The sequence below is a fragment of the Chiloscyllium plagiosum genome, chromosome 32, assembly GCF_004010195.1.
Source record: "Chiloscyllium plagiosum isolate BGI_BamShark_2017 chromosome 32, ASM401019v2, whole genome shotgun sequence".
NCBI lineage: Eukaryota > Metazoa > Chordata > Chondrichthyes > Orectolobiformes > Hemiscylliidae > Chiloscyllium > Chiloscyllium plagiosum.
The window spans coordinates 2,430,279-2,451,842 of NC_057741.1; the positions used below are offsets into that span (position 1 = coordinate 2,430,279).

General features: G+C 41.4%; 1 protein-coding gene across 7 annotated transcripts in view; it reads left to right on the plus strand.

The window, feature by feature from the left end:
• rapgef2b (Rap guanine nucleotide exchange factor 2b) overlaps positions 1-21,564 on the plus strand; it is a 386,293-nt gene that overhangs the window by 303,664 nt on the left and 61,065 nt on the right. For all 7 annotated transcript variants that reach the window (XM_043674010.1, XM_043674011.1, XM_043674017.1 and 4 more), the window contains 3 exons: positions 2,027-2,267; positions 9,734-10,117; positions 14,771-14,982. In XM_043674010.1, coding sequence (XP_043529945.1) covers positions 2,027-2,267; positions 9,734-10,117; positions 14,771-14,982 — 837 coding nt within the window. The remainder of the gene's footprint in view (positions 1-2,026; positions 2,268-9,733; positions 10,118-14,770; positions 14,983-21,564) is intronic.

A 21,564-nucleotide genomic window follows, 5' to 3' on the forward strand; every position in this document is an offset into this window, starting at 1 on the left:
AGATGGAGAGGTCCTGGAAGGGGAGGGAGGTGTCAGAGATGGTCCAGGTAAATTTAAGGTCAGGGTGGAATGTGTTGGTGAAGTTGATGAATTGCTCAACCTCCTCGCGGGAGCACGAGGTGTCGCCAATGCAGTCATCAATGTAGCGGAGGAAGAGTTGGGGAGTGGTGCCGGTGTAATTACGGAAGATCAACTGCTCTACATAGCCAACAAAGATACAGGCATAGCTGGGGCCCATACGTGTGCCCATGGCTACCCGTTTGGTCTGGAGGAAGTGGGAGGATTCAAAGGAGAAATTGTTAAGGGTGAGGACCAGTTCGGCCAAACGAATGAGAGTGTCGGTGGAAGAGTACTGTTGGGGATGTCGGGAGAGGAAGAAACGGAGGGCTTGGAGGCCCTGGTCATGGCGGATGGAGGTGTAGAGGGATTGGATATCCATGGTGAAGACGAGGTGTTGGGGGCCGGGGAAACTGAAGTCTTGGAGGAGGTGGAGGGCGTGGGTGGTGTCTCCAACGTATGTGGGGAGTTCCTGGACTAGAGGGGATAGGACAGTGTCGAGGTAGGTAGAGATGAGTTCAGTGGGGCAGGAGCATGCTGAGACAATGGGTCGGCCAGGGTGGTCAGGCTTGTGGATCTTGGGAAGGAGGTAGAACTGGACTATGAGGTTGGAAGCTGTGGGTAGGAGATCTCCTGAGATGATGAGGTTCTGTATGGTCTGGGAGATGATGGTTTGGTGAGTTTTGGTCGAGTGGGCGGTAGGAAAAGCTGTCCTCGAGTTGGCGTTTGGCTTCAGCGGTGTAGAGGTCAGTGCGCCAGACTACCACTGTGCCCCCTTTATCTGCTGGCTTGCTGGTGAGGTCGGGATTGGAGCAGAGGGATTGGAGGGCTGCGCATTATGAGAGTGAGAAGTTGGAGTGGGGGAGGAGGGTAGACAGGTTGAGGCAGTTAATGTCCCGGCGACAGTTGGAAATGAAGAAGTCGAGGGCGGGTAATAGGCCAGCACGGGGCGTCCAGGTGAATATGAGCATACATATAAATTTAGAAGGAGTGAGCCATTTGTCTCCTCCAGTCTATCCTAACATTCAATAATATAATAGCTGATTTGATTGTAACCACAAATTCACATTTCCACCTACCTCGATAATCTCCATTCCTTAATAAATGTCTTCCTAATATTTGAGGAAACTGCTTCCACCACTTTTCAGGAAGATAATTCCAAAGGTTCTCAACTCTCTAGAAAAAAATCTTTATCTCATCTCTCTTTTAAATGGGTGACTCTTAATTTTTAAACAGTGACCTCTAATTCTAGATCCTCCAATAAGAGGAAACCTTCTCTTCATATTTACCCTGCCCAAGACCCCTTGGTATCTTCTGTGTTTTCAGTCACTTATTATTCTAAACTCCAGTGAATACAAGTCTAACCTGTCCAAGCCTTTCCTCAGATCCCCATTCCTTGTAAGGTTTGTAAACCTTTCTGAAGCTGCTTCCAACATTTACATCCTTGCTTGTATAAAGTGATCATTACTGTACATAGTAAGTCTCCCTGTATAACTGAAGCATAATCTTCCTACTTTTATATTAAATTTCCCTTTCAATAATTGATAACATTCTATTAGCTTTCCTAATTGCTTGCGATTCATGTATTAGGATACCCAGATCCCTCTGCACCTCAGAGCTCTGCAATCTTCTGTTCATTTAGACAATATGCTTTTGTCTTCCTGCCAAAATGGCCTTTTACAATTATGGGGCGAAAGTGAGGACTGCAGATACTGGAGATCTTTCACATTTTCACAGTTACCCCATATTATACTCCATTTGTCTCGTATTTGCCTGCTCCCAAAACCAATTAATAACCTTTTGTAACCTCCTTATGTCTTCTTCTTAACTTAATTTCCTATTTCCTTTGTATGGCTTGATGAATCAGCTATTCTTTTCCTGCCCATTGATTTCAAATGTTCACACAATCTTAATAAAGCACTCTACCTTTATGCTATCCATTTATTCAGCTTGTTTTTCTTTCGAACAGAGCTACCAGATCAAGTTTTAAGAGTTTTCAAAGCCGACCAACAAAGTCGCTACATAATGATCAGCAGAGATACCACTGCTAAAGAAGTGGTCATTCAGGCACTTCGTGAATTTACCGTAACTGCTGCTCCTGAATCGTATTCGCTGTGTGAAGTCTCTGTCACTCCTGAAGGTGTAATCAAACAAAGACGGCTTCCAGATCAATTATCAAAGCTTGCTGACCGAATTCAGCTCAGTGGAAGGTAAAGATGAAGTTATCAGAATCCAGGTTCTTTCAAAGAATACAATAGAAATAAGCTTGTTTTGCTTTATTTTACATGAGGAAAATATGAAGTTTGAATTTGCATTTCAGCCATTGTTCATTGATGTAATACATACGAGCATTGCAAAATGGCTCAGTACTCTGGGTGAATTTCTTTTCAATTGTTTTGAATTAATTTTGTCAAGTTTTATTTTCCATTCCAATTAGTTACAAGTTTATTTCCAGCCACTTGTTCAGAGGATGGGCGTTGTGGAATGCATAGAAGTACATGAGTTGATTTATTCGTGGGTGGCACGGTGACTCGGTAGTTAGCACTACTACCTAAGCACCAGGGATGAGGTTCAGCTCCCCCCTTGGGTGACTGTCTGTCTGAATGGAGTTTGCGCATTCTCCCTTGGCCTGTGTGCTATGGTTTCCTTCCACAGTCCAAAGATGTGCAGGTTAGGTGGATTGACCATACTAAATTGCCCATAGTGTACAGGGATATGCAGGCTAAGTGGATTAGCCATGGGAAAAGTAGGGTTATCGTGGATGAGTGGGATGCTCTTCGGAGGGTCAGTGGATATTCAATGGGCCGAATGGTCTGCTTCCACAGGGATTCTGTGATTCTGTGACTCCCTGATATTTCTTATTGGGCCTGTCCTTCAGTGAAACCAATCGAAATAAACTTTTGCAAGGATATTGGGTTGAGAGTAGTAAAGTTGGAAGAAAAAGCAAACAAGGAGGTAAAAGTCAGTGGTGGCTCTGAATACTGGAATAAATTCAGAATTCAGCAAAGTGAACTTAAAAAAGGTAACAAAGAGAGAAAAAAAACTACAAGAAAAAATTAGCACAGAATACAATAACTGACAATAAGATCATCTTTAAATATATAAATAGGAAGAGAGAGGTAAAATTGAATATAAGTCCCCTTGAAAATGAATCTGGGGAGCAAGATCGTGGCAGATGAGTTAAACAGGTGTCTTGCATAAGTCTTTATGATAGAATATACTTTGAACTTCTCATTAATACTAAATATACATTAGAAAAATTACATACCATCACTAGAGAAGTAGTATTATACAAACGAATGGGGCTAAAGATAAGTCCACTGACCCTGATGGCTTGCATCTGAGGATCCTAAAATAAGTAACTTCAGAGATAGTAGATGCATTGGTTGTCATTTTCAAAATTTTTTTCCGTCTGGACAAGTATTAGTGGATTCAAAAAGGGAGGGAGGCAGGAAGCGAGTAACTATAGGCCAATTTGCCTAACATCTATTGTTGGAAAGATATTGGAAACAATTATTATTGAAGTAATAGCAATACTTTTGCAAAATCATAATCTAATCAAGCAGAGTGGATAAAGTCTCATGAAAGGGAAATAAAGTTTCTGACTAATTTATTAGAGTATTTTGAAGAAGTCTAAACCAGAGTGGATAGACAGAAACCAGTGGATGTGTTATATTTGGACTTCCAGCAGGCATTCGATAAGGTACCTTCCAAAAGGTTAAGTCACAAGTATAACAGCCCATAATGTTGGAGGGAGACAAACTTTGTCCAACCCAGACCAACAACAGCACCTTCAATTCATGTTGGAAGTAATATATTGGTGTGGATAGAGAATTGACTAATGGACAGGAAAAAGGAGTGAAATAAAGGGTTCTTTGCAGGTTGGTGACCTGTGATCAGTGAGATGCCACAGGGATCAGTGTAGAAATCGCATTTGATTACAATACATATTAATGACCAAGTAGGAAATAAATGTACTATAACCAATTTTGCAGACAATATAAAAATAGTTGGAAAAGCAAGTTGTGAGAGGTATCGATTGAATGGGTAAGGGCAAAAAGTTAACAACTAGTGTATAATGTGGGAAAATGTGAAGTTGTCCATTTTTGAAGGGAGAACAAAAGAACAATGTAATGCAGTGGTCCCACCGTACCTGCGGATGATATGTTCCAAGATCTACCACAGAAGCATGAAACCATGGATAGTAGCAAACCCATTCATTTCAATAGGAAATTTATCTTCCTGGCAGCCCCCTGAGCGTTCTCTGTAGTGTGTCTGGGCTATGGTAAACTGCGGGAAACTGAAACCGTGCAAACTGGACCCGTGGATACGGAGGTCACCCTGTGTTTAAATGGAGAAAAGGTGCGGAAATCTGAAGCACAAATAGACTTTAGGGGTACTTATGTGCGAAACAGAAAGCCAGCATGCAGATGCAACAGGTAATCAGGAACGTTAATGGAATGTCGGCCCCTATTTCAAGGGATTTGAAGTTGGGAAGTCTAACTGCAACTATACACGATACTCATAAGGCCACATCTGGATTTGGTCCCCTTATTTAAGGAAAGCTATAATTTCAAAGGAAGCAATTCGGAAAAGGTTCACTTGGATGATCCCTGATATGGAGGGATTGTCATCTGAGCAAAAGCTAAACATGCTGAGACTGTCATCACTAAAGGTTAGAAGAATGAGAGGGGGTGATCTCATTGGAACAAGTAGAATTCTTAAGTGGCTTGACAGGATAAGAGTTGCGAGAGTGTTTACCCTCTTGGGAAAGTTGAGGGCCAGAGGGCATAGTCTCAGAATAAAGGAGTGTCAATTTAAGACAGAAATAAGGAGAAATTTCTTCTGAGGGTTGAGAGTCTTTTGAACTCCTTGCCACAGAGAATTGTGGGGACTGAGTCTTTGTGTATATTTAAGGCTGAGATTGATTTTTGATTGTAGAACATTACAGCGCAGTACAGGCCCTTCGGCTGTCAATGTTTAGATTAGATTAGATTCCCTATAGTGTGGAAACAGGCCATTCAGCCAACAAGTCCACACCGATCCTCCGAAGAGTAACCCACCCAGACCCATTTCTCTCTTACTAATGCACCTGACACTATGGGCAATTTAGCACGGCCAATCCACCCTAACCTGCACATCCTTGGGCATTACAGGACTATTTAGCACAGCCAATCCACCCTAACCTGCACATCTTTGGACGTTGGAAGGAAACCGGAGAACCCGGAGGAAACCCACGCAGACACTGGGCGAGGGGAGAATGCGCAAACCCCACACAGACAGTTGCCCGAGGCTGGAATCGAACTTGGGTCCCTGGCGCTGTGAGGCAGCAGTGCTAATTACTGAGCCACGCTGCCCTGTGAAACCAATCCAAAGCTCATCTCACCTGCACCATTCCATTCTTGTCCATGTGCCTATCTAATAACCATTTAAATGCCCTTAAAGTTGGCAAGTCTACTACTGTTTCAGGCAGCGTGTTCCACAATCTACTACTCTCCCTGAGTAAAGAAACTATCTCTGACATCTGTCCCCTCAATTTAATACTATGTCACCTCATGCTAGCCATCACCATCAAGGAAAAAAGGCTCTCGCTGTCTAACTATCTAACCCTCTGATTATCTTATGTCTCAGTTAAGTCACCTATCAACCTTCTTCTCTCTAATGAAAACAGCCTCAAGTCTCTCAGCCTTTCCTTGTAAGACCCTCCCGCCATACCAGGCAACATCCTGGTAAATCTCCTCTGAACCCTTTCTAAAGCTTCCACATCCTTCCTATAATGCAGTGACCAGAACTGCACGCAATACTCCAAGTGTGGCCACACCTGAGTTTTATACAGCTGCAGCATGACCTCGTGATTCTGAAACTCAATCCCTTGACCAATAAAAGCTAACACACCGTATGCCTTCTTAACAATCCTATCAACCTGGGTGGCAACTTTCAAGGATCTATATACCTGGACACAGATCTTTCTGCTCATCTACTCTACCAAGAATCTTACTATTGGCCCAGTACTCTGCATTCCTGTTACTCTTTCCAAAATGAATCACCTCACACTTTTCCGCATTAAACTCCATTTGCCACCTCTCAGCCCAGCTCTGCAGCTTATCTATGTCCCTCTAACCTGTAACATTCTTCAGCACTATCCACAACTCCACTGACCTTTGTGTCATTCGCATGTTTATGAACCCATCCTTCTATGCCCTCATCCAGGTCATTTACAAAAATGACAAATAGCAGTGGACCCAAAACAGATCCTTCTGGTACACCACTAGTAACTGAACTCCAGGATGAATATTTCGCATCAACCACCACCCTCTGTCTTCTTTCAGCTAGCCAATTTCTGATCCAAACCACTAAATCACCATCAATCCAGTGCCTCCATATTTTGTGCAATAGCCTCCTGCGGGAAACCTTATCAAACGCCTTACTGAAATCCAAATACACCACATAGAACATTACAGCGCAGTACAGGCCCTTCGGCCCTCGATGTTGCACCGACCTGTCATGCCAATCTGCAGCCCATCTAACCTACACTATTCCATGTACGTCCATATGCTTGTCCAATGATGACTTAAATGTACATCAACCACTTTACCCTCATCCACCTGTTTGGTCACCTTCTCAAACTCAATAAGGTTTGTGAGGCACAACCTACCCTTCACAAAACAGTGTTGACTATCCCTAATCAACTTATTACTCTCTAGATGATAATAAATCCTATCTCTTATAACCCTTTCCAATACTTTACCCACAATCTAAGTAAGGCTCACTGGTCTATAATTACCATGGTTGTCTCTACTACCCTTCTTGAACAAGGGGACAACATTTGCTATCCTCCAGTCTTTTGGCACTATTCCCAGGGGACAGATGGGATTTTTACACTTGCCAAAATTGCTAACACCTCCCTCCTTGTGAACCTCAATCTCATCTAATCTCGTAGCCTGTGTCTCAGTATTCTCCTTGACAACCTTGTCTTTTTCTAGTGTGAATACTGACGAAAAGTATTCATTTGGCACTTCCCCTGTCTCCTCAGACTCCACGCATAACTTCCCATGACTATCCTTGATGGGCCTTAATCTTATTCTAGTCATTCTTTCATTTCTGATATACCTCTAGAAAGCCTTGAGGTTTTTCTTGATCCTATTCGCTGACTTCTCATGTCTTCTTCTGGCTCTTCTTCGTTATCTCTTTATCTTTCCTGGCTAACTTGTAACTCTCAAGTGCCGTAACTGAGCCATCACATCTCCTCTTAACATAAGCCGCCGCCTTCCTCCTGACAAGAGATTCAGCTTCCTTAGTAAACCATGGCTCCCCCGTTTGACAGCTCCCTCCCTGCCTGACAGATACGTACTTATCAAGGATCCGCAGTAGCTGTTCCTTTAAAAAGCTCCACATTTCAATTGTGACCATCCCCAGCAGTTTACATCCTCATCCTATGCATTCTAAATCTTGCCTATTCGCATCGTAATTGTCTTTCCCCTAGCTATAACTCTTGCCGTGCGGTATATACCTATCCCTTTAGAACATAGAACATAGAACAATACAGCACAGAACAGGCCCTTCGGCCCACGATGTTGTGCCGAACATTTGTCCTAGCTCATGTACCTATCCAATTGCCGCATAAAGGTCACCAATGATTCTGACTCTGCCACTCCCACAAGCAGCGCATTCCATGCCCCCACCACTCTCTGGGTAAAGAACCTACCTCTGACATCCCCCCCATACCTTCCACCATTCACCTTAAATTTATGTCCCCTTGTAACACTCTGTTGTACCCGGGGAAAAAGTCTCTGACTGTCTACTCTATCTAATACCCTGATCATCTTATAAACCTCTATCAAGTCACCACTTAACCTTCGCCGTTCCAATGAGAAAAGGCCTAGCACTCTCAACCTATCCTCGTACGACCTATTCTCCATTCCAGGCAACATCCTGGTAAATCTTCTCTGCACCCTCTCCAAAGCTCCCACATCTTTCCTAAAGTGAGGCGACCAGAAATGCACACAGTACTCCAAATGTGGCCTAAACAAAGTCCTGTACAGTTGCAACATCACTTCACAACTCTTGAATTCAATCCCTCTGCTAATGAACGATAATACTCCATAGGCCTTCTTACAAACTCTATCCACCTGAGTGGCAACCTTCAAAGATCTATGTACATAGACCCCAAGATCCCTCTGTTCCTCCACCTGACTAAGAACCCTACCATTAACCCTGTATTCCGCATTCTTATTTGTTCTTCCAAAATGGACAACCTCACACTTGGCAGGGTTGAACTCCATCTGCCACTCCTCAGCCCAGCTCTGCATCATATCTAAGTCCCTCTGCAGCCGACAACAGCCCTCCTCACTGTCCACAACTCCACCTATCTTCGTATCATCTGCAAATTTACTGACCCACCCTTCGACTCCCTCATCTAAGTCATTAATAAAAATTACAAACAGCAGAGGACCCAGAACTGATCCCTGCGGAACTCCACTTGTAACTGGGCTCCAGGCTGAATATTTACCATCTACCACCACTCTCTGCCTTCGACCGGTTAGCCAGTTTTCTATCCAATTGGCCAAATTTCCCTCTATCCCATGCCTCCTGACTTTCCGCATAAGCCTACCATGGGCAACCTTATCAAATGCCTTACTAAAATCCATGTACACCACATCCACTGCTCTACCCTCATCCGCGTGCTTGGTCACCACCTCAAAGAATTCAATAAGACTTGTAAGGCAAGACCTACCTCTCACAAATCCGTGCTGGCTGTACCTAATCAAGCAGTGTCTTTCCAGATACTCATAAATCGTATCCCTCAGTACCCTTTCCATTACTTTGCCTACAACCGAAGTAAGACTAACTGGCTTGTAATTCCCGGGGTTATCCCTATTCCCTTTTTTGAACAGGGGCACAACATTCGCCACTCTCCAGTCTCCTGGTACCACTCCCGTTGACAGTGAAGACGAAAAGGTCATTGCCAACGGCTCTGCAAGTTCTTCTCTTGCTTCCCACATAATCCTAGGATATATCTCGTCAGGCTCGGGGGACTTGTCTATCCTCAAGTTTTTCAAAATGCCCAACACATCTTCCTTCCTAACAAGTATCGCCGTTCCAATGAGAAAAGGCCTAGCACACTCAACCTATCCTCGTACAACCTATTCTCCATTCCAGGCAACATCCTGGTAAATCTCCTCTGCACCCTTACCAGTCCGTTTCATACCCTCCTCTTCAACAATACGGTCCCTCTCATTTGTAAATACTCTTTCATTTGTAAATCCCTTTCCATCAGTAAAGTATACATAACTGAAGTGTGGTCACTGTCGCCAAAGTGCTCACCTAACTCCAAATCTAACACCTGGCCGGGTTCATTACCCAATATCAAATCTAATGTGGCCTCGCCCCGGTTGGCTTGTCTACATATTGTGTCAGGAAACCCTCCTGCACACATCGGGAAAAAAAACTGACCCATCTTAAAATATTTGAACTATAATATTCCCAGTCAGTAGGACGTTCTGTTTCAGCTCAACTATTGCTCAGAATGCAACATAAAATAAAGTGGCAAAAATTGCAGCTATTTACTTGCTGATATAAAGTAAAATGAAAAAGAAACAATTTTACACAATTCTACAGTAAACTTGCTTAATGCTGTTGACTTTTTAGTTGATGCAGTTTTGTTTTCTTTCATGAGGTACTATCTGAAGAATAATATGGAAACAGAGACACTGTGCTCAGATGAAGATGCTCAGGAATTGCTTCGGGAGAGTCATATCACATTGTTACAATTGAGCACGATTGAAGTTGCCACCCAGCTCTCCATGAGGAACTTTGAATTATTTCGTAATATTGAGCCCACAGAGTATATAGATGACTTATTCAAACTTAAGTCAAAAACTGAATGTGCCAATCTGAAGAAATTTGAGAACATAATCAATCAGGAAACATTTTGGGTTGCCACAGAAATCCTTAAGGAGTCAAACCAATTGAAAAGAATGAAGATAATTAAACACTTTATCAAGATGGCACTGCACTGTCGAGAATGCAAGAACTTCAACTCCATGTTTGCAATTATCAGGTAAACATAGAAGATTGGCACAGGAGTTTGACCCTCCAGCCTGGTCCACCATTGAGTATGATCGTTGCTGATCTTTGAGTTCAATACCCTAATGTTGTTCTCCTCCCATATTCCTTGATTCCTTTCACGACAAGAATTATATCTACTTCATTCTTGAAACACAATGTTTTGATGTCAACAACTGTGGTAGTGAATTCCACAAGCTCACCACTGTCTGAATTGGAGAAATTTCTCCTCATCTCATTCCTAAAAAGTTTATTCCTTATGCTTAAGCTATGTACCCTGGTTCTGGACCTGCCCACCATCGAAAACATCCTTCCTGCATCTAACATGTCTAGTCCTGTTGGAATTTTATAGGTTTCTCTGAGACCCCACCTCATTCTTCTAATCTCCAATGAACCCAATCCTAACTGACTCAAACTGTCCTCATATGTCAGTTTTGCCAGGAATCAGTTTGGTAAATCTTTAAAAGTATAAGGCAGTAAGATGAACTTTTACATCTAAAAGTAAATCTTTTCATAACTTTTAGTATGGGATTGACTAAACTCTAGTTGGTGAAAGATTCTTAGTACCTTTTTCTATAAATGGGACTCAAGTACAATATATTTTCATTTATATGGGGCAAATGATGGTGCAGGTCCATGATAATGGCCTGGCGGTACAAACTTAAATATCACCACAGCAGCTATTATAATTTGAAATTAATTAATAGATGTAAAATATGATGCTGTTCAGCATTGCCACTAATTTTTTTTACAAGCTGCACAGACCTCAAGTCCATGTGCGGCAATAACTTCCAAATTAGACACTGACGTTATGATAGCTGCAGACAACGAAACAGAGGAGCAAACCCAAAGGAGCTTAGAGGAAACGTTAATGCTAGTCTCAGTAGTGGTGATCATAACAACCATCATTGATTGGCATTCACCAATTTCTTTTAATGAAAAAGGAAATCTGACATTCTTACCTGGTCTGGCCTATGTGTGACACTAGGTCTATGGTAATGACTTTACTCTGAAGTAATCTAGCAAGCCACTTCATTCAAGGGCAATTAGGGATGGGCACCAAATGCTGATTTTGCTAGTGGCATTCATGTCCCATGAAAGAATAAAGAAAAATATCCAGCTTTTCATTTGTGAAAATGTATCCAGCTACCTTCTCTATTTAGAGCTGTTAATTTGGTACTCGTGGGGGTTTGAAGTGTCCATCATGCAGGAGAGAAACTGAGGTCATTTCAAAAATGATCAGTTTTATGCCAATAACGGTCAAACAGGCAAATTCTACAGCAAAAAAACCTTTTGTTTATACTAATATGAGAACCATCCCAAGCCACTTCACCAAAATGTAATTGAGAGGAAATCTGTCATACTAGCTCAATCTGTTCAGTATGCAACTCCAGACCAAATCAACTACATTGATCTTCTCAGGCCATCTATGCATGGGCAATAATTACCAGCCTTGCCTACAGCCCACTTCCTAATAATGAGTTCAAAAAAAGGGAATGGCGAGCCAAAGAAGGTAATTTTACCTCAAAACTCAGAAAAGAGTTTTAAAGAGAATCTTAAAAGGGTGGTAAAGATACAGAGACACATAGGGGTTTTGGGATGGAAGTCCAGAAGCTAGGTTTAGGTTACTGAAAGTGTGGCTACCAATGTTAAAACAAAGGAAGGGAAGGATTGCAGATGTGGAAGGTTAGTTTAGAAGAATGTATACTACTTGATGGGGTGGAGGTGGTATGGTATGGTGGATGAAGTTTCTAGAATGGAAGATTTTTGAGAGAGTTGAGTCCTCGAAGACAATTTAACATAAGAATGTAGATTTTAAAGTTTCTGCTTGAGATATTTAGATCATTATTTAACTTCAAATAAATTGCAAATAATGAAAGGAAGAAAAACTAACAAGCATCCTGTCAAAAGAATGCACAAAGGAAGAAAATTAAATTACTTTTTCTTATGAAATATAAAATATACTATTGTAGAAGATACAACATAAAAATGATAGTTTAACAATAAATTAGGGAGAATGTGGAAGGTAACAAATAAAAAAATTACACATTTGTGATAAGTTACTCTTGTGAAGCCAAGCATCTTTTTCTTGGTGCCTGCAATTTTAAAATCCATTATTTAGGAGGTTGACTTGCTAACCTGGCAATTTTGAGGCATTTGATGGTGCATGGAGCATTTAACTGAGAAGAGTGCTGAGAATCGTGCTCCACTGTTCCATGAACTATCCTAAAATGTATGAATGTATAAAATTCCAATGAAATCACCAAAATGACAAATTTGCCTGACTGTCTACTGCTCAAGACAAAAGCACAAGTTTCATCAGTAATAGAAAAATATTTTTTGGATCGCAATTAACTTTAACAAGAGCAGTGAAGTGAAAAGACTTGTAATCTACAACTTTAAACTAATCCCTTCAAAAAAATCTCGAAATGTGCACAATCAAACATGGTTAAGACAGGTTAAAATAATGGTTTAAAATACATACTGTGGGTGTTGCTTTGTCAGAATTAAATAATTGTGATGATAAACTTTCACATGGAGGAACCAAATATGTCCCTTGTTTTAATATTGTAGGATATGTTAAATTATGCATATTCAAATGCAAAGTTTTATATTCCTTATAATTTTCAAAATCGTCATTGTGCTGACTAGAAACAAAAGCTTGCAAGGCATTAAAACCCAGGATTTATGGTTACCGGTCAAATGTTATGCAAAATTGCAACCCTTTAAGAGTTTTTAATGATTCGTATCGATACTTAATTTCACAGATTTTTAATATTTGTTTGCAATATTTGTTTCTTGATTATGTAGCTAGTTTCTATACAAGAAGGGAACACTTAATTATACTCTTGGTTTGGGATATTCTGGATGCAAGGGATAAGTGAGTTAAACCAGCAAATAGATTTTCTTACAATCCTCTGTACTTGTTGAAATGTCAGTGATCCAAGGGCCTTAATTAACATATATGACTGATTTTTGCAATGTTTGTAGCTCAGGTTGAGGTTTAGGGTGTAGCTTTACTCGCTGAGCTGTAGGTTTGATATCCAGTAGTTTCATTATCTAGCTAAGTAACATCATCAGTGGCGACCTCCAAGTGAAGCGAAGCTGTTGTCTCCTGCTTTCTGTTTATATGTTTGTCCTGGTTGGGGTTCCTGGGGTTTGTGGTGATGTCATTTCCTGTTCATTTTCTGAGGGGTTGATAGATGTTATCTAGATCTATGTGTTTGTTTATGGCGTTGTGGTTGGAGTGCCAGGCATCTAGGAATTCTCTGGCATGTCTTTGCTTAGCCTGTCCCAGGATAGAGGTGTTGTCCCAGTCGAATAGGTGGTTTTTTTCATCCGTGTGTAGGGCTACGAGGGAGAGAGGGTCGTGTCTTTTTGTGGCTCGCTGATATTCGTGTATCCTGGTGGCTAACTTTCTTCCTGTTTGTCCTACGTAGTGTTTGTGGCAGTCCTTGCATGGAATTTTGTAGATGACGTTGGTTTTGTCCATGGGTTGTACTGGGTCTTTTAAGTTTGTTAGTTTTTGTTTGAGAGTGTTGGTGGGTTTGTGTGCTACTAGGATTCCGAGGGGTCTTAGTAGTCTGGCTGTCATTTCTGAAACTTCGTTGGTGTATGGTAAGGTGGTTAGCGATTCTGGCTGTGTTTGGTCTGCTTGTCGTGGTTTGTTCTTGAGGAATCTGCGGACTGTATTTTTTAAGTATCCGTTCTTCTCGAATACGTTGTATAGGTGGTTCTCCTCTGTTTTCTGAAGTTCGTCTGTGCTGCAGTGTGTGGTGGCTCGTTGGAATAGTGTTCTGTTACAGCTTCGTTTGTGTGTGTTGGGATGGTTGCTGGTGTATTTCAGTATTTGGTCAGTGTTTGTTGGTTTTCTGTATACGCAGGTTTGTAGTTCTCCGTTGTCCTTTCTTTCGACTGTGACGTCCAGGAATGCGAGTTTGTTGTTGGTTTCTTCCTTCTTGGTGAACTTTATGCCTGTGAGGGTGTTGTTGATGATGTTAAATGTCTCTTCTATCTTGTTTCGTTTTGTGATGACAAAGGTGTCATCTACGTAGCAGACCCAGATTTTTGGTTTGATGGTTGGTAGGGCTGTTTGTTCTAGTCTTTGCATTACCGCTTCCGCTATGAATCCTGATAGCGGAGAACCCATGGGCGTGCCGTTAGTTTGTTTGTAGATTGTTGTTGATTATGGCTACGAGGGAGAGAGGGATGTGTCTTTTTGCCACAAAAATACACGACCCTCTCTCCCTCGTAGCCCTACACACAGAAGAAAAAAACCACCAATTCGACTGGGACAACACATCTATCCTGGGACAGGCTAAGCAAAGACATGCCAGAGAATTCCTAGAGGCCTGACACTCCAACCACAACACCATAAACAAACACGTAGATCTAGATGCCATCTATCAATCCCTCAGAGAATGAACAGGAAATGACATCACCATTGATGATGTTACCTAGCCAGGTAATGAAACGTCTGGATATCAAACCTACAGCTCAGCGAGCAAAGCTACACCCTAAACCTCAACCTGAGCTACAAATCTGCAAAAAACTTCAAGTTTATTTGGTAGTTTATTACTTAAAAGGACTGTTTCAGAGTTTGTTTTTAGCTAATACTATATTTTCTGTATTTTCTCATAAAATCTAGTGGTTTATATCTTGCACCAGTCGCAAGACTACGGAATACTTGGGAAAAACTTCCCAGTAAATATGAGAAGTTATTTCAGGACCTTCAGGACCTCTTAGATCCTTCCAGAAATATGGCTAAATACAGGAATGTGTTGAACAATGAGAATCTACAACCTCCCATTATTCCTCTCTTCCCAGTGATCAAGAAAGATCTGACATTCTTACATGAAGGTAGCTCTACTTACTACTTTTAAAAAAAAGTATCTGTAGTTGCATTTTTGTAGTTTCCTGTACTGTAAGTAGCATTATTGTTCACACCATGCTTCTGATTTCTCGATCATAAGTTTGGTACTTGTGTCAGCTAAGGCAAGTTTCACCCATGTCTACTTTTACAACTAAATATGTCAAATTTGACAGGGATTTGTTGTATCTTCTTGCATCAAATTTAGTTACATAGTGACTATTATTCTAAAGAGTAATGGTTTATCAGGATGTTGAATAAATTAAGTATGTACCGAGCGTTTTTCCTTGTATTCAACTGCATTTTTCTCAGTGAACTTGTGTTAACATTATTCTGTTAGACTAGAAATATTTTAAACACTGCACAATGTTGTCCACAGTGACGTAATTGATGTCATACCATTGTGCATTCAAGAGTAGTCATAAAGTTATATAACATGAAAAACGATCCTTCGGTCCAACTCGTCCATGCCAACCAGATATCAAAAAATAATCTAGTCCTATTTTCCAGCACTTGGCCCATGTCCCTCCAAACCCTTCCTATTCATACACCTATCCAGATGCCTTTTAAATGTTGTAATTGTGCCAGCCTCCACAACTCCATCTGGCAGCACATTTCATACATGCATCACCCTCTGGTGAAAATGTTGCCCCGTAGGTCCCTTTTACATCTTTCCCCTCTCACCCCAAACCTATACCCTCTAGTTCTGGACTCACTCCCCCAAGGGAAAAGACCTTATCTATTTACTCTATCCTTGCTCCTCATGATTTTACAAACCTCTATAAGACCCCTCCTCAGTCTCCGACACTCCGATGGCCCCAGCCTGTTCAGCCTCTCCCTATAGCTCAAACCGTCCAACCCTGTCCACTTCCTTGTAAATCTTTTCTGAACCCATTCAAGTTTCACAACATCTTTCTGGTAATAGGGAAACTAAAATTGCACACAATATTCCAAAAGTGGCCTAACCAATGTCCTGTGCAGTCATAACATGCCTTCCCAACTCCTATAATCAATGTTCTGACCAACGAAGGAAAGAATACCAAAGGACGCCTTCACTATCATATCAACCTGTGACTCCACTTTCAAGGAACTATAAACCTGTACTTCAAGGTCTTTTTGTTCAGCAACGCTCCCCAGGACTTTACCATTAAATGTATAAGTCCTGTCTAGATTTGCTGTTCCAAAATTCAGCACCTCATGTCTATCTAAATCAACCTCCATCAGCCACTCCTTGCCCCATTGGCCCATCTAATTAAAATCTTGTAACTTTTTTTTGGTGTCTACTATACCTCCAATTTTGCTGTCGTCTGCAAACTTACTAAGTACAGCTCCCATGTTCACATCCATTTCATTTATATGAATGACGAACAGCAGTGAACCCATCACCAGTCCTGTGGCACACACTGGTTACAGAACTTCAATTTGAAAAGCAACCCTCCACCATCACCCTCTGTCTTCTACCTTGAGCCAGTTCTATATCCCACTGGCTAGTTCTCTCTGTATTCCATGTGATCTAACCTTGCTAACCAGTCTACTCTGAGGAACCTTGTTTGCAAGCCTTACTGAAGTCCATGAGGAGAAAGTGAGGTCTGCAGATGCTGGAGATCAGAGCTGGAAATGTGTTGCTGGAAAAGCGCAGCAGGTCAGGCAGCATCTGAAGAAGGGCTTATGCCCGAAACGTCGATTCTCCTGTTCCCTGGATGCTGCCTGACCTGCTGCGCTTTTCCAGCAACACATTTCCAGCCCGTTACTGAAGTCCATATTGATCACATCCACTGCTCTGCCCTCCTCAATCCTCTTCATTACTTCTTCAAAAAACTCAATCAAGTTCGTGAGACATGATTTCCCATGTACAAAGCCATGCTGACTATTCCTAATCGTAGAATCCCTACAGTGTGGAAACAGGCCATTCGGCCAGCTATTCCTAAACAGTTCTTGCCTTTCCAAGTTACATGTAAATCCTGTCCCTCAGGATTCCCTCCAACAACTTGCCCACCATCGATGTCAGGCTCACTGGTCTACAGTTCCCTGGCTTGTCCTTACCACCTTTCTTAAATAGTGGCACCACATTAGCCAACCTCCAGTCTTCCAGCACCTCACCTGTGACCATCATTGACACAAATATCTCAGCAAGGAGCCCATCAATCACTTCCCTAGCTTCCCAGAGTTCTAGGGTACACCTGATCAGGTTCTGAGGATTTATCTAATTTTGTGTTTCAAGACATCCAACACCACCACTTTTCAAGATATCACATCTATTTCCCCACATTCTGTACCTTCCATGTCCTTCTCCACAGTAAACACTGATGCAAAATGCTTGTTAATATCTCCTCTATCTCCTGCGATTCCAGGCATAGGCTGCCTTGTGATTTTTGAGGAGTCCTATTGTCTCCCTAATTACCCTTTTGACCTTAATGTATTTATAAAATCCTTTGGATTCTCCTTAACCATATTTGCCAAAGTTATCTCATGTCCGTTTTTGTCCTCCTGATTTCCCTCTTAAGTATACTCCTGCTGCCTTTATGCTCTTATAAGCATTCACTCGATCTCCGCTGTGTATACTTGACGTATACTTCTTTTTCTTGACCAAAGCCTCAATTTCTCTTGTCATCTAGCATTTCCTACACCTACCAGCCTGGTCTTTCCCCCTAACAGGAATATACTGTCTCTGGACTCTCATTGTTTCGTTTTTGAAGGCTTCCCATTTTCCAGCCATCCCGTTACCTGTGAACATTTGTGTCCAATCAGCTTCTGAAAGTTTTACTTAATACTGTCAAAATTAGCCTTCCTCAAATTAAGAAGTTCAACTTTTAGATCCTTCTATCCTTTTCCATCACTATTTTAAAATTACTGGAATTATGGTCGCTGGCCCCAAAGTGCTCCCGCACTGACACCTCAGTCACTTGCCCTGCCTTATTTCCCAAGAGTAGATAAAATTTTGCACTTCTGTAATAGGTACATCCACATACTGAATCAAAACATTTTCCTGTAAACACTTAACAAATGCCTCTGCATCTAAGCTTTTAACACTATGGCAGTCCCAGTCTTTGTTGAGAAGGGTAAAATCCTCTCCCATTACCACTTTTTTTCAGATTACTTGCAGTGTGGAAACAGGCCCTTCGGCCCAACAAGTCCACACCGGCCCGCCGAAGCGCAACCCACCCAACAGATAACTGAGATCTCCTTACAAATTTGTTTCTCAATTTCCCACTGATTGTTGGGGGGGGTCTATAAAGTATTCCCAATAAGGTGATCATCCCTTTTTTATTTCTCAGTTCTACCTAAATAGCATCCCTGGACGTATTCCAAAGAATATCCTCCCGAAGTACAGCCGTAATATTAACCATTATCAAAAACTCTACTCCCCCTCCTCTCTTGCACCCCCCACCCCACCCCCAAGTCAACCTTTGAAAGTTCTTCACTCCTACTATTAAAATTTCCTTTATTCCAATTAAGAGCTTTAACTTTCATGGAAGGTTTTTCTTTTTCATAACATTTTAAAATTAATACAGTTGTGATCACCAGTCCCAAAGTGTCCCCCTACTAACACTTCCGTCATTTGCCCTGCTTTATTTCTTAAGAGAAGGTCAAATTTTGCTCCTTCTCTAGTCGGTGCATTTATATATCAATAAAGATTTTTTTCTTAAATCATCCAAGCCTTTAACACAATGGCAGTCCCAGTCAATGTTTGGAAAATTAAAATCTCCTACTGCTACAACCCAATTATTCTTAAATATATCAAGCTGTCTCTACATATTTGTTCCTCAACTTCTCTTTGACTATTGGGAGGGCCTAAAGTAAAGTCCCATCAAGATGATCATCCCTTTCTTATTTCTAATATCACTCATATAGTTTCACTGGACAATCCCTCAGAAATATCCTGTCTAATTGTAATGTTTTCCTTCATCAAAAGTACCACACCCTACCTATCTTGCCTCTCTTTCTGTACTCCCTATAACATCAGCTCCATGGCTCAATGGTTAGCACTGCTGCCTCACAGTGCCAGGGAGCCGAATTCAATTCCAGCTTTGGGGGAACTCTGTGTGGAGTTTGCACGTTTTCCCCCTGTCTGTATGGGTTTCCTCCCTGTGCTCCGGTTTCCTGCCACAATCCAAAAGATGCGCAGGTTAGGTGAATTGGCCCATAGTGTTCAGGGATGTGTAGGTTAGGTGCATTAGTCGAGGGTAAATGCAGGTTAGGGGATTGGGTGTGGGTGAGTTACTCTTTGGAGGAGCGGTGTGGACTTGTTGGGCCAAATGGCTGTTTCCACACTGTAAGGATTCTATGTAAAACCCAAAACATTGAGCTGCCCATTCTGTCCTTCCCTCAGTCAAATTAGCTATGATGTCCCAGCATCATGTTCCCAAACATGACCTGAATTCATCAGCTTTACCTGTAAGACTCCTTGCATGGAAGTAAGTGCAGTTTAATTCTTCAGTGTTACCTTGCTCTCTGGCTTGCTCTTGTCTGCCTTTTCTAATTAACTTGCTCTTTTTTGATTCAGAACCATCCTCATCTGTCCTTCTATTTACAATGCTACCTACGACAACAACAGCCAGATGTCTATATAAAATAATAAACAACAAAAGGAAAAAGTTATGAATATTGAATATTGTTGAATTATTGAATATTTATCTATAAAATAGATAAAATGGGAAAGACAAGATGTTTTGGCCAAACATGAATTCGACCTATACATACAAGTATATACGGTAATCCTAACCCATTCAACTTTTCTCATGCATCAGTCCTGCCATGCCAGGAATTAGTCTGGTAAACCTTCACTGCACTTCCTCTACAGCAAGAACATCCTTCCTCAGATAAGGAGACCAAAACTACGTGTAAACTTCCTCGTGTGGTCTCAGCAAAGCCCTAGATATTTGCAGTAATTCATCCCTGGACCAATAATCAAATTCTCTTGCAATCAAGGCCAACATACTAGTCGCCTTCACTGCCAGCTGCACCTGAATGCTTACCTTCAGTGACTTGTGTATGAGAATACTTGTCGCACATTTCCGCCTCTCAATTTATAGTCATTCAGATAATGTGTCTTTCTAACTTTGCTCTCAATATGGATAATGTCACATTTATCCACATTATACTGCATCTTGCTCATTCACTCACCTTACTCAAATCACACTGAAGAATTTCTGCTTCATCCTCACAACTCACGCTCCCAACTTGCTTTATGCCATCTGCAAATTTGGAGATAGTATGTTTACTCCCTCATCCAAAACATTAGTGTATATATTGTGAATAGCTGGCATGCTAGCACTGATGTCTGAAGTATCCCAATAATCACTCCCTGCCTTTTGGACAAAGATCCTTTTATTCGCCCTCGTTTCCTGTGTGTCAGCCTGTTCTCTATCCATCTCAATACACTGCCTCTAGTTCCATGGGCTTTAATTCAATTTTCTCAGCTCTTGTGTGGGTCTTTATCGCAAGCCTTCTGAAAATCCAAATAAACCACATTTACTGTTTCCCTCCTATCAACTGCATGAGTCTCTCCCTTGAAGAATTTCAGTAAATTTCAGTAAACATGACTTCCCTTTTGTATATTAATGCTAAATCTGTCCAATTCTGTCCTTGTTTTCCACATGCTCAGCTGTTGAATCTTTTAAAGTGGACTCCACCATTTTCTCACTACTGATGTCAGGTTATCTGATCTATAATTTCCCATTTTCTCTCCACCTCTCTTTTCAAATAATTAACAATTGTAGTGATACAGTTACAGGTATTATGACCACAACTTCGTTTACTTGTTTCCCAATAAAAAATGCATCAATGTGTATTGTAGCTTGTGTGCATCAGTGTGAAAAAGGAAATGCTGAACATGTTTTCTTGAACTTGTACAAACTTTTCACTTTTAATTTATGAGAACTTTGCTGGGGCTGCATTCCCCAGATGAACAAGATTCAGAGCTGAATACCAGTTGGAGAGTGAGAGTGCACTCAGGGTTGTGGCCCTTCCTACCATGTTCTCCTTGACTGCCTTGTGGTCACTAATTTCCTTTCGCTTGCATATTCTTTAGCTGTGAGGTTACCACCTTCATAAATGTGCCATCTGTGAAACTTTGAGCCTCACGTAGGCGCCAATGTGTTACCAGTAACTCAAGCTCCAAAGTCCAAAGTTTGAGTTGCTTTAGCTGATAAAGTTTCCAACAACATTTAGTTGTCCAGGACAGGAGAATCATCCTGGAGTCCCACATGTCATGAAACCGCAATGTCATGTCATGTGCCTCCGTCTATTAGATAACCTAAACTGAACAGAAATAACTGAGGACATGGCATTTAAGAAACCCATAGCTCATTTATTAATTTAATAAAACGATATTAAGTTACAGATTCTGAGCTTCAAAGTTGGCAAATCTCTTTAGCTGCAATATTCATCAACCATTAGCTGCAGTCCTGTAATTATCATGCACTATTTATTTATAATAGCAATGTAACTTTAAACTTGCAATTTCAGTAAGTCTAGGGTATGAATGTGTTGCTGGAAAAGCGCAGCAGGTCAGGCAGCATCCAAGGAGCAGGAGAATCGACGTTTCGGGCATAAGCCCTTCTTCAGGATTC